The sequence below is a fragment of the Temnothorax nylanderi genome, unplaced genomic scaffold (assembly GCF_030848795.1).
Source record: "Temnothorax nylanderi isolate EJ_2023f unplaced genomic scaffold, tnyl_v1.0 TNYL_tig0032_pilon, whole genome shotgun sequence".
Taxonomy (NCBI): Eukaryota; Metazoa; Arthropoda; class Insecta; order Hymenoptera; family Formicidae; genus Temnothorax; species Temnothorax nylanderi.
This window is the reverse complement of record NW_027249094.1, coordinates 723,250-736,448: the sequence shown is the minus strand read 5'-3', so window position 1 is coordinate 736,448 and position 13,199 is coordinate 723,250. Positions and strand designations below refer to the sequence as shown.

General features: G+C 40.4%; 1 protein-coding gene across 6 annotated transcripts in view; it reads right to left on the bottom strand.

The window, feature by feature from the left end:
- Window positions 1–13,199, bottom strand: part of LOC139770753 (protein Skeletor, isoforms B/C-like) — a 71,942-nt gene that overhangs the window by 28,167 nt on the left and 30,576 nt on the right. For all 6 annotated transcript variants that reach the window (XM_071702915.1, XM_071702911.1, XM_071702910.1 and 3 more), the window contains exons 3-4: window positions 2,048–2,273; window positions 640–751 (exon numbers count right to left, since the gene is read on the bottom strand). In XM_071702915.1, the coding sequence (XP_071559016.1) occupies window positions 640–751; window positions 2,048–2,273 (338 nt within the window). The remainder of the gene's footprint in view (window positions 1–639; window positions 752–2,047; window positions 2,274–13,199) is intronic.

Sequence of the window (13,199 nt, the reverse complement as noted above, 5' to 3'; positions counted from 1 at the left end):
AAGAGCGAATCGCACGCGCGTTTAGACCGGCGTGCACCCGAATGGGAGACGCGGGAGAAAGCCGAGAAAAGGGAAGGACTCACCCACCCACACGCACGTGCACGCGTACGAGGCCCCCTAGACTCGGCTTCCGTATCCATCTCATACGCACCATTGACCTCGAATGCACGTCCGATAGAGCTTCCCTGAACCTTCTCAAAAATCAAGTTATCTCTATATTCTCCGCGCATCGTGGCGTTTGGAGTAAAACGCGCCTCGTCGCGCGATATACTTCCGGAGAGTCTAACAGGGAACGTCTTGCGTCGCGCGCGGAAATCCTCCGAGAAACACTGGTAGATTACCGCGCGAATATCGAAAATAAAAATTTCATCGATACTGACGCGTCGAAAATGACGCACATCTCGTATAACCGCGAATATATGAATTGAATATGCGAATTATTGATCACAGCAGAATGTTCAAAGCGCTCAGAGAGATGTTTATTGATTACCTATAATATTTCGATACAAAAAGCAGGTGATTTTTTATTAATTAAAATTATGGAAGAGTTCAAATCGCAGATTTAGTTTTAGCAAAGCAAAATATTGTATGCAATTAGTGCATGCGAAATATCAAGATCGATAGCTGTAATTTACTCACTGTAAATCTTCTGCACCAAACGCTCAACCATTTAATGTCTCGTATGCGTTTTCCTCCGGGTAGCCTCAGGATAATGTCTGTGTAGTTGTACGCCTCCAATACTCGTGGATCACTGTTAAAGAGAAAAGAAAGAAATAAAAGTAGTAAAACATATAAAAAGTTTTAAACGTAACTGACACTGCGGTAAAGTGTAATTGAAGCAATTATTTCGAAAATTATAAGTTTATGAGAGCCGGAACTCCTCGGGAAATAATAAAAACTCTGCTCTTCTCTATTTCTAAAGTTCAACCGCTTCTGACATTTACATGTCGCTCTATTTATATCGACAATGTAATTAGATTAGAACTTGAACGTCTTGCATGTATTTCTTACACTCTTTCATAACGTATTCCATTAGTTATTTCCGGAAGCTATATAGACCTAACTTGTTTATTACAATGACAGATTTGATTGATTTTAAACGCCTTTTGGTGTCATCGACGAATTTGCGTGTCGCGCGAACGATCAAGCGAGCAGGATCGAGGGGAAATGGACGAAGGCGGGTTGTGCATGCGGTCAGGGATGTAGAAGGCCGAAAAGAAGGGCGGCGGGTAGGAGGTGGCGAGAGTGATGCAGGGCGAACGCGCGGCAGTCCGTAACCAAGGGATGAAATGAAATTCAAAGAGCCCGTTGTGCGCGCGGCCGTATATGCGGAAAGGGGTGGCGGGACGAGGGGGGAAGGGGGAGGGGGTGAGAAACAGAAGGAAGGCCGAACGAGTGAGTCGTGCGCGGGAAGAGTGCAGTTAATAAAACGGGAATTATACGCCAATCTCGTTCGGATTTCATCTGCGCGAGCACTTTATTACGTTTCTACTCGGCTGCTTCCTACCCGGTTTAGTACACGTTCGAAAAATCCCGTGCAACGAATGTATCGTTTTGGTATATACAAAACGATATTCGTATGTATCCACAGCCTCACCTTTCCGCGTTAAACGCGACAGTCGGATTATCAGTCTCACATAAAATTACTCGTTTATCGTTGTGCGACACAAGCAGGATTAATTGGCCTAATTAATTTATATCAATTATGTACTGTTTTCCTCTAATCTACGGATGACTTTGTTCTACTTGTACTGCTGTAGATCTTTATGTGATTACTCAATTCTTTAGAGAACTATATGTTTTTCTCATATAATATAATTACAAATATAGAAATAATGTAGAAATACAAAATATAGAAATAATGTCAGGATCAAATGGCCTAATTAATTGAAATCAATTATGTGCTATTTTTCTCTAATACAGATAACGTGATTCTATTAGGTAATATTGCTGTAAATTTTTATATGATCAATTCTTTAGAGAAATATATGTTTTCCTCGCATATAAAATAATTATTTTATAAATATAGAAATAAAATATCAATTACCTGCCCCTATCAGTCTCGGGATAAGGTACGATGTAACCTTCGGGATTGGGTTGGCTGGTATTCCCAACCCAGAAGTAAGCATCTGGGCCGGTGCCGTCGTAGCAAAATCCTTTTATAAATATCGTTGCGTCATCAACGGCATATACTTTACCTTTGATGCCGTGTGCGTATTCTTGTAGAGATCCGATTAATTTACCATAATAATTGGGTCCATTCCTGGCGTAACCTGAAAATAGAAGTAGCATCATGGTTATTAAAGAATTCTTTCTCGGAATAAAAATGCATAAATATACATATACATATATTTTTTATATTTATAAATGACATTTACTAATATGTCATTTATAATTCAGAATCTTTTTTGTCGTTTGCACAATGAACGATTTATACAACTTTTTCACAGATAAAATAATTAGTGATGGTACGCGCGAAAAAAAGACTTAATTTGATTATTATTTTCTACCCTCTTGTTCGCTTCCTCACTCGCACGTGTACCGCCTGCTTCTCAACAACGGGATCGTTCGACTTAACTAAGCCGGCTTCTCGAAAAATAGCTACAACGATTTGTGAATTTTGTCCAAACGAGCAGCGAATCGGGGATACCAAGGAGGAAGTACGCTTCACCCTCGTGATGTAGGTTGGACGCATCGCCGCCCCGATACAAAACCGATGCGATGCCGCCTCGACAGCGCAAAGGGAAGCCGGCGTGGCGCGGTTCCGCGATTTGCATGAATTTCATTTCATTTGCTCGACAGGTCCGTAAAGCCGGGCCGCTGTAAATGTATATATAGATATATATCGGGAGATCCACTCGCGGCAGTAAAGATCAGAGGGCGTTTACGACCGAGGTCTGGAGAGAGCTGATGATCGGCGTGCGTCTGGGTTGCCTGGGAAGAGTAAGTTTAAAAGCCGAAACGCGGGGGGCCTCTCGGAAACTTAACCAAGTACGTCCGAAGGGTAATAGAAGTAGAGGTTCGACGCGAAAAGAGGTGGAATGAAATTAGCGGATTAGGACTTAGCCCTTAATCCTTGGGGAGTCGACCGTGGAACACGCGCGGACCCAAAGACCGCCTCTCGCTATCGACTCTCTTAATTCGATATATCGAGTATGAAAAGTGCTCAGTTAAATACCTGCGAGAATACATATAAATGAGAGATATTCTTGAATGTGGTAAAAATATTCCATTTATTGTAGCGAAACGTACGAAATCTGAAAAATGTATTTAATATCATCGAATCGAGCAAAATATTTGCGTGATATATAATATTATTACGTAATATAATAATTCTAGAAAAAACGATGGTAAAATATACAAATATTTAAAAATATATCTTAAATATTTCCAAGACATTTTTCTTGAAATTAATAAACACAAAGCTTACATAAAACGCATTTACGAGAAGAGATAGCTGCAAATTCCATATTTTACTTTCAAAGATGACAGTAAAAAAGCTAACACACGGCCGAGCGTACAAAATTTATTTTCTTCATTTTATATGCGCACTATTTTTGATATGCGACATTAATATAGAAAGTAAAACAAATCGTTAATTTAAAGGATGAAATCAAAATTCCCAAGCGTCAGTAACAACCGAAAAATTCACTTAACGGCGATCGTTTAAGTGCCCATGTGGAATAAGTGGCGTGCAGTTGGCATTTCTGTATTTAAAATAGCGGCCCGTTAGCGTCGTTGTAGCGCGTTAATTCGTCCCGGTGATTATGGATCCATTAGCGTGGCAGCCAACAAATAGCACGGTACAATCCAATAACCGTCGTTGCCCATAATAAAAGGGGAGGAACCAGGTTTAGGCACCAGTCGGGGGTAGTTTAGTCGGTGGCGTATAGTAGTGTGTATACACACCATACACACACACACACATTCCCGTTCATGTGTACGGAGAGCTTTACAGTCACAGATGCGCGCGTGTCCACGGGATCTGCAAGGGTGGTTCGACACCCTCCCCTCGTGCAGGACGCAGCAGATAGCGATCATTGCGTTCATTGTCGCATTCATTGTAATATCCTCCCGCTATAGCAGGAAGGGTTGGGCGAACGAAGAAACGCTCGCGAGGACCCAGGATTCCCCGCCGATGTCAGTGTGAAAGTACCGAACGGGGTGGACGATGAGAGAGGGTGGGATAAAAGCCTTCAGCGTCATTTCTAAAGACCGACATCAACGACGTCTTGATCATCAACCTACTTCCGTGGAGCCGTCAACGTGGCGTAGCTGAGGATGCTTAGATTTGCTACCGATACTTTCAGTGTCGTTTAGTATTAAAGTAGGTATCATTTCTAGGAATTATATGTGTGGAACGAACGTCAATGCTACTAATATTCGTGTACAATTTAAAAATTAAATCGAATAAAAAGTAGATCGAACTAAATGTAATTTAAATATATTCCATTAAATTTGAGTTGCTATTATACCGTGATTATATAACTTCACGATCACGATCATTTTTAATGAAAGACATTATCAGGGATAGCCGTTATTCAGCTACGAGTAATATATCTTACTCGATTTGAAGATTGATCTTTACACTGGTTTAAATTCATTGTGCAGTTTTCCGAAAGACTCAAAGGATCGCGCGCTGTATTGGAGCTTGAATTCGCTCAACATTCGGGCTGAATATCGGCTTCGGGCGGTGCAGTGAGCTCGACGGTATGGCGAGCTATTAAATGACGAATCATATTCATGCGCGAACATGCTCGGTATCTTCTACGCCAGTAAAATCGGGAGTTTTAAGCAAACAAGTTGGCCAATTTTATTCATATTCCGATCTGTGACATCAAAATATAAAAAAAATCTCAGTATATATACATTTATACATATCTCTTTGTCATTTTGTTAGATAAAAGTTTTCTCGACCTGTGTTAATTTGAATCAAATTGTCGCCTGTAAATATTTCAATGGATATTTTGTACCATTTGTTTTCATGTTATACACATCAGTACTCGCGCGAGACAGCGAGTAATTAAAAAATTCATATTTTTGAAACAAGGATTTTGATATTTACAGAAAAAAAGAATAGAAGGATCGTCTTACCAGATTCTATACAAGAAAAAGATGATTTCCATAGTTACTCTAATTATCCATCCGAGAGTTTGGAAGTTTGAAAGAAATACATCTAAACAAATACATCTAAATTTGTTTATTGTTTGTCGCGTCACAGTCTCAGTATGTTAACTAAAGAGTCATTAAAAATAGATGAAAGATAGGCACATATATATGCGCCTGTATTACTCTATCGAAACCGTACATTCACTCTCGATATATGAAATAAAGAGGAGCACCACGTTTTAAGAAAATGACACTAAATTTTAATAGCTCTTTAGTCAACATAATAAACCTACGACTTTATACATATGTTCGAGATGTTTTATCCATTTGTTTATATCTCCTACCGCGAAAAAATTCCAGACTAATTTCAACGAAACCTTTATTGATGCGGGGAGGCACGCATTTAGCTGGTCCACTACACAAATGAAAGCTCGCCATAGACTCCGCGAGATTAGTTTGAAAGCAGGATATGGTGCTAGGACGATCGAGGGAGTTCGGTCAACATTTGAGCACGGTAAACAGCACCCACTTGTCAATACCCCTTCCTCATCTATCCGTCTCTCTCTCCCTCTCTGCCGATCGGCTTCCGAATTGTGTATAGGTTCTTCGAATAGTCCCCCGACACACATTGATCTTAGCTAGGGTCGTCTTAGGGACCGTCGCCACCTAGGAAATGCCCCCTTGGCCCCGAGGCATCGAGCCTCGACACAAAGCATATTGCATGCGCCGCAAATGCGTACGCGTGAGCGTAAGGTTCGTTAGCGCGTGATGACGTATGATGGTCTTTACTATCGCTGTCATACGAATCCGATGGATTCTTTGTGACGCGTATTCAACAGAGGATTGGCCGGACCTAATCTGCTTTTTGCTCGACAAAGCGCGAACGCGCATCGTGATGTATGTACGTAACGCGGTGACGGATCAGACGGATCAGGACAAAGTGGCTGGATGCGCGTTTGCATTTGCGGCGTCGCGTTGCGAACATCGCGCACCTCCCCAAGGGAGAAACGCAACGTTTTCGTGGTCTCGGCCGCGCGTGGAGATCGGTCTCGCGTATCGGTCCGCAACACACGGGAAATCTGAGCCCCTCGGAAATTGTATTCGCTCGCAGAGCGTGTTTCCGAACGTCCGCGTCGGCGATTGCCGCAAATCTCCAATTTTCAATTCCCATCGCCGATCGCGGGTCACCGGCAAGAAAAAGAAATGGAAAAAGAGATAGATTTTCTACGACCGGTTTCGATTTGCGCGTTCGAGCAGAAATAGTAGCTCGAGAGATACACATTCCTAAGCCGGTACGCGATCGGTGGTTGCGCGCCGGGCAACGTATGTGAGCTTTCACTTTCGTCGAGCACGGATCTCGCAACGTGGTCGACCAAGCGAACCCAGCCAGCCTTTCCTTCCGATATCACGTTCGATCGCAAGCGAGCATCAACGGCGAGAGATGTTCCCAGGTGATTCCCCCGTCGCGTCGCTCCGCACGCTAGGTTTTCTCCGTAGGAGAGAAAGTAACGGGGGACGGCGGGCGAGTCTCTCTGTGACTTAGGACGTTAACGAGACTAACCGGATTCATCGCGCGGCGGCGACGGCGACGACGGGAGCGGGAGAACCGGCGGGGAAACGCCGAAGAAAGGAGAGCACCGGGCGGTGGCACTGATTTTAATCAAGATATGGCCTGGCAGCAGCCAACGGCGGATCAAGCGAGCCAGGGCTTATCGATTTTCTAAGTGCTCCCGACCGACAGAGCCATCGTCGCGACACCCAGCGTGAATTTGAAACTAATGGAAAGAGAGATTTGCACGCGCGCGTTTTATTATTCGCCCGATCGTCGAGCATTCAGTTGAATTAAAAAAAACATCTTGCATCTTTCTTATTATCAGCGAGTTGCAAAATATTTAGGTTTAGTCGTCGAATTGCATTTACTTTAAATCTAAGATTCATAGAACTATAGAAATCTTGTATAGAAATAATTTTTGTATTCTATAATAATATTCGTGATATTTAAAAAAATTGCTTTTTTGAAATAATTTTTAGCATATTCAATTTAAATACGCACAACCTGTACAATAACAAATTTTTTAAGAGATCTTAATAAATTTCAGAATTAAAAACAATTTATATATATATATATATATAGAGAGAGAGAGAGGAAAGTCCCCCCTATTATGAAACAGGATCCTAATATGAGATATGTTAAGCTAAAAGGCCCTATATAGGCCCCATCTGTTGATCCCACCATGAAAAAACTCCGCCATCTCATATTAGGATCCTATCTCATAATAGGGGACTTTCCTCTATTTTTTTTTTACTTTAGAAATATATAAATTCTTTCTCTTCAACTTGCCAGTATTTACATGTTTATCAAGTACGGATATCTCGAGATTGTGTAATTTATATTTCGCTAACTATCAAACGGACTTTTGCGGACTACATGCGCGCTGATTATGCGATTTGAAGATCAATTCTTATCTTCTTGTGAAAGAAATAATTATTCAAACTTATTCACACATAAACAATAAGATATAGAATATTACGGAAACAGTCAGCTATAAATTATACAACGCAGATATGTGTGTAATTATTTAAAACTCATCAATCAACAATAGCAACAATCAACACAGGACGCATGTTGAACATATAAAATTAATGTGAAAAATAATTCAAATAAACTTAATTTTATACAATAATTTTAGACTTTATGAAATAATTTACATATTGCATTTTTGTGTGCACATGACGTATCAATATATAAGTGATTAAGAAGGAAACCAGAAAAAAATATTAGACCAAATTAAATTGTGTCTTTTTCTGAGGTTGTTCGAAAGCAATGCCACTGTGACTTATTTGGAGCTTCATAAAAATGTTCAGACGTTTAGCTTCCCTTCGGCATACAAATAAGGGAAGTTTATTCGAATGTTAATATATCACAACTCCAAAGCGTATTTAGCAGAGCAGTTACTATGTTCTCAAATACAGCAATGTAATTTCTAGATGTAGTTCAAGCAGTTTGCACATCGCAGAACGAATTCCTAGACATGTTCGTAAAATATTACCGTCCAAAACCAGCATACCAGCTAACTCGTTCCTATATGTATATCGTAAGTCAAGCTCACTCTCGTGTCATCATAACTCAAGTCGAGTGTGAAATGTAAAAGTCGTTTATTATCATATTTCATTATCAAAACATGGAATTAATCCTTACTGTATATTGTAATAGGAAAAAACTAAATTTAAGTAATAAAATTAACAACTTACTCATTAAAAGATTACTTGATAGTCACTTTATAGACTATTTTGTGAAATGAAATAAAATGTTAATCAATTCTTAAAAACTAGCAATTGATTTCATACTTTTTTATTTCTTTCCAAATGTTTATCACAATTAGTTAACACTAATTTTCCTGTGTATTTTTAATCGCACACACAAGAGTGTTAAATATAAATAGTTATTTGTTTGTATTTAAAGTAAAGTAAGTTATTTTGATTGATATCTTCATTTTATGAAGAATATTCACTTTGTGTAAACATTTATTACACATATATTTATCTAAATTCAGTACATTCACTTTAGTCTAAATTGGGATAAAAACTATCGCAATTACAAAGTAGAAATTGGCAAAAATAATTTCCGTAAAATTTATTTAAGCGTCAGTTAAACAAGGAATAGCAAAATCCGTAAAAGAGCTGCGTCCTAAACAAGAGACGCATCGCCGCTGATAATTATCGCAGACGAGGTAATCTCTTAATCGAACGTGCGAGTCGACGACTTTTATCCATCTCGTAAGAAGAGTAAGACTGATATTTTTTGTCGTTTGCCCGTTAAGAGATTAAAGCCAAGGACTTCGCCCGCTTCGTTTTAGGGCCATTATACCCTCTCGAGGAGGGATAAGGAGAGGCACATAGGAACACAGAGGAAAAGAGAGATGAAGAGAGGAAGAATATAACGAGAGATAGGAACAGAGACCGAGAGAAGCTAGAGAGAGAGAGAGAGACAGAGAGAAAGAGAGAAAGAGAGGGGGGGTGAGTGCTGAGCTTGCAGAAAGGGTGCCTGGTGATGCGTAGCTACCTCGCCAAATGCATTAAGACCACCGTCCCGTCGTCCCTCGCAATATCGCACTGACATAATCGTACGATTCTTGTTGGCGAGCGCGGCCCGAATACGCTATATTCCGCGCACTTCACCGGGCGCGAGTACGACGAGGAGAAGGTCCCCGTCGGCGTTCCGCTCTTGAGTGACCGCGTTTGCCATCCGATATAAGCACTCGCGTGGCTCTCGAGTGCTGGAAACATCACGCGCGAAACCCCTCTCGGTCGATCGGTTAACGTTCGGCTCGAGCGGCCAGGCAGGGGGTCGTTGCGAGAGAGAGAGAGAGAGAGAGAGAGAGAGAGAGAGAGAGAGAATGAAATCTCGGGGAAATAGAACGCGTGCCGCGAGGACGGAACCGGTGGCTCAAGTCGCACCACGGAGCGCCGTTCATTTCCAGGATACTGAAAATAAAAACGTCGTCTTACGGCGACGTGGTTGTTGCGCCACTTGAAAATTTATCTCGTGATTGCCTACTTTCGCTTTATTTCTTCTTTTAAACGAAACCGCGCCCTTTCGATAACATACAAGGTGTAGAGAAATTAATAGTGCGAATGAACATTCGACAGCGAGAAGTCTGTAGAAGCTGGAGTATCAGACTGAAATATCAAAGAGAAAATATTTATTTATTCGTAAAAATATGGAAAAAAATATTCGCTCGTTTATAATCGTTTGTTTTATTAACTTCATTATTTCTCGCGCGTTAACACGAAAGAAAATTGTTGCACACCACATATCAACAAGAATTACAATCACTCCATAAATTGTATATTGTAATTACGACAATTTATTTAAATTTACATTAAACCTTTTAAAACGGTACATCTACGTTAATGTTTGAAGATGTTATTTACTAAATGTTATGAATCACCCCTGGGACTATTTACTATATATTACAAATTATATAATTGTAATAAACATTCAATTGTGGGAAACACAATTTGTAGTCCGATAATTGCTCATGTTACCTCGATACATATTCGCGATACATATATTCCGAATGAAAGTGATCGTGAACGAAGATCGTGCCAAACGTTCTCTCGCATCGATAGCACGTACTAAAACGCGTAGGCAAGGGAAGCGATATTACACAGCTCCATCCCTCTCTCTCTTCGATTCGTGTTTGAGTTCTACCGCGATATGAATGTCATCCCCCGCGCGCGCACCAGGCGTACGCGTACGCGCGCAGACACGCAGATGCGGCTGCCGTCGCATATCGATTGAACGACGTACACGTATTTACGTGCCCCGTAGTAGAAGCAGGTTTCACGTAACGCGCTCCGTGGGAACCGAAATCGTCGGAACGGAGGGGTTGGGAGGGTGGAAAGGGCCGGGAGAGCGAGATCGAAGGTGGTGGATCGCCCCCGGCGAAGCGTCGTCGTCGAGGCTGGAGGTGGACGGCGTGGCGCGAGACTGGGCGATAATGATATCGAGCCGGGACATTTGTCATGCACCCGTGTACAATGCATTACGCACGGCGACGATGATGACAATGACGCGTGGCGTAGCGTGGCGTAGCGTGGCGTGGCGTGATCGTCTACCGGAAGTCACAAAGTCGCGCCCGGCTGACTAATGGCTAACCTACTCCGGAAGACGCTATTTTCAGCTTTTTCGAGGCTCGGTTGCAACGTCGATTAACGTTAATCTTGATCGAGCCCGCTTTCGATTACATTATATGAGATATATCTCTATTTTAAAAAATAATTTAATTTTTAAACATTTATTATTATTACTTGATAAGAGGAAAATTGCGTGTAATAGCTTAAGATTTAAATTCGTATAGAAGAAACTGCTCATCTGTTTGTAAAAAACATTCCGTAATATATTTTCGTCATCTCATAAAAAAATCGTATTTTTAATCACACAATATAAAATCTTTTAACTTATAAAATTCTTTAAGAAGAAGGATTTTTTAATGATGATAATGAATCAGATTTTTTTATTGTGTACATTGTGTACATTGTGCCGCAAACACGATTTTTTGGTCAAAGTGTTTCTTTTTTCTAGTTTGTGATATTTGATTATGTAATTAGCAAGCACTTGTGGAGGACAAACAGGGAAGACGGCTGGTCGATACTGATCTCGTAACGGAACGTGTACCTCCCGCCTATCTAATAAAGCATCATGTACTCGGAAGATACGCAAATGGCAGTTGTCTAAGGTACAATCGGCAAGTCAATTCGAATATTCCATCGCTAACTTGTTGCTGCAAATAACAGGCCGAATAATTTAGTCGATTGAAATGTCGACTAAATGATTATGCTAATTATATATAGATGAGAGTTTATAAGATAGATTTTTACTACTATCGAGATTATTGACATTTCAAGGAACAAAAATACCGAGAAGTACAATTATTTCGACCGCAGGTAAGAAACTAGCCCTGAAATGTTTTAAATTATATAATCTTCAGAATTAATTAGTTTTTTTTTTAAGTCGAGGAGTTGCGTAAGCTATAATATAAAAAAAGTTAAAAAAAATATTTGTATAGAAATAATTAGAAATGTAATGTTTTGGACCGTGTTTCTAATATTTTACATGTACGTAATAAATGTCAATTCTTCGGATGGTAATTTCTATTTATATACATTTCTGTCTTGCGCGTTTATATTACACCAAATCCTCAACCTGCATTCTCGTCGTTGTACCCCAAGTGAATGCCAGTCTACATCGATCGGTTTCCGTAGGAATTCGAATCGCGTATCAACAACTACGACTGTCGGACGTCACGAGGGCATGAAAGGAGGTAGAAAACACGAAACACAGACAGAAAAGGGAGAATCCTTGTGAGTGTCATGGCGCAAAAAACACAACAAAATCACATGGAATTTGCAAGTTTGTTATGCGGCGTGTGTTTCCTTTTATTTTTCATGACTCTCGATTAGCAATTATTTCTATCGCGACACGTCGTATAATCATTGCGTAAGAGACATTTTTTTTACACTCTTTCCTTGCAAATAACTCAAAATGACGGGATGAAGGTGTGAGGCACAAAGCAATCGTAGGACTTTCCCGGCCGATATCCATTAGTTAAATTGTTTCTCTCAACGTTACTCCTCGGCTTCTCTCTCACCCCCGCGGGATCGAGTTGTTCGTTTTGGTAATGGGTAGAAGCGATACAATTGCCGAGGTATCGCGCTGCAAAGGGAAGGACTTGACAAAAAGGGACAAAGGACGAGAGGGGGAAGAAAATCCGCGAAAGGAGAAGTTTTCATACAAGACTCGGATGTCAATACAATCGATTAATTTACAATATCGACACACACGAGATCCTATCGGAAAATTCAAAACGTAGGAAGCCGGGACCGAAAATCCGAGATTACGAGAAGTCGGGCATGGCACAATGCCTCCAAAAAATAAGAATCACCCGGGATCCGCATCAAATCGCATTTACTTGAAAAAGCGTATTTAAGGTAAAGGTACCAATACCCGGACACTTAAGCATAGGAAATGTACCAATACCTGCACGGGGATTCTCTAACTCCTTAACGACAGTTTCGGTATCGTTGCGCACGTATTATATATGATAAAAAAGCTGCGCAACGATACCGAAACTGTCGTTAAGGAGTTAGAGAATCCCCGTGCTGGACACGTATCTGTGTCCGGATACCTTACCTTTATCAAAATATAAATTTATGAAAATAAACGTTTGGATATTATAACTAAAGTTTCAAACTACAAGAAAAAATACTTTTATCTTTGATTTTAATTCGCGTTATACTTATAAATAATAAAGGTTTCCGATATAGGTACATGTCCGGGTATTGGTACCTTTACCTTACGTAGCAAAATAGAATAGCGAAAACATCGTCGATAACAAGGATAAATACTTAAAGCAAATATGCAAAATAATATATATATCTTTTAAGGATGTTCCCTTTGCAATATATTATTCTGAATATACAGACGCATTTAAGGAAAGAAATTAATCTCGGTTCTTATGCCTTAGGACGTAAAAGATGAAAGAAATATTCTCCAGCTAAAGAAACTCTCAGGAAGCAGTATGGGG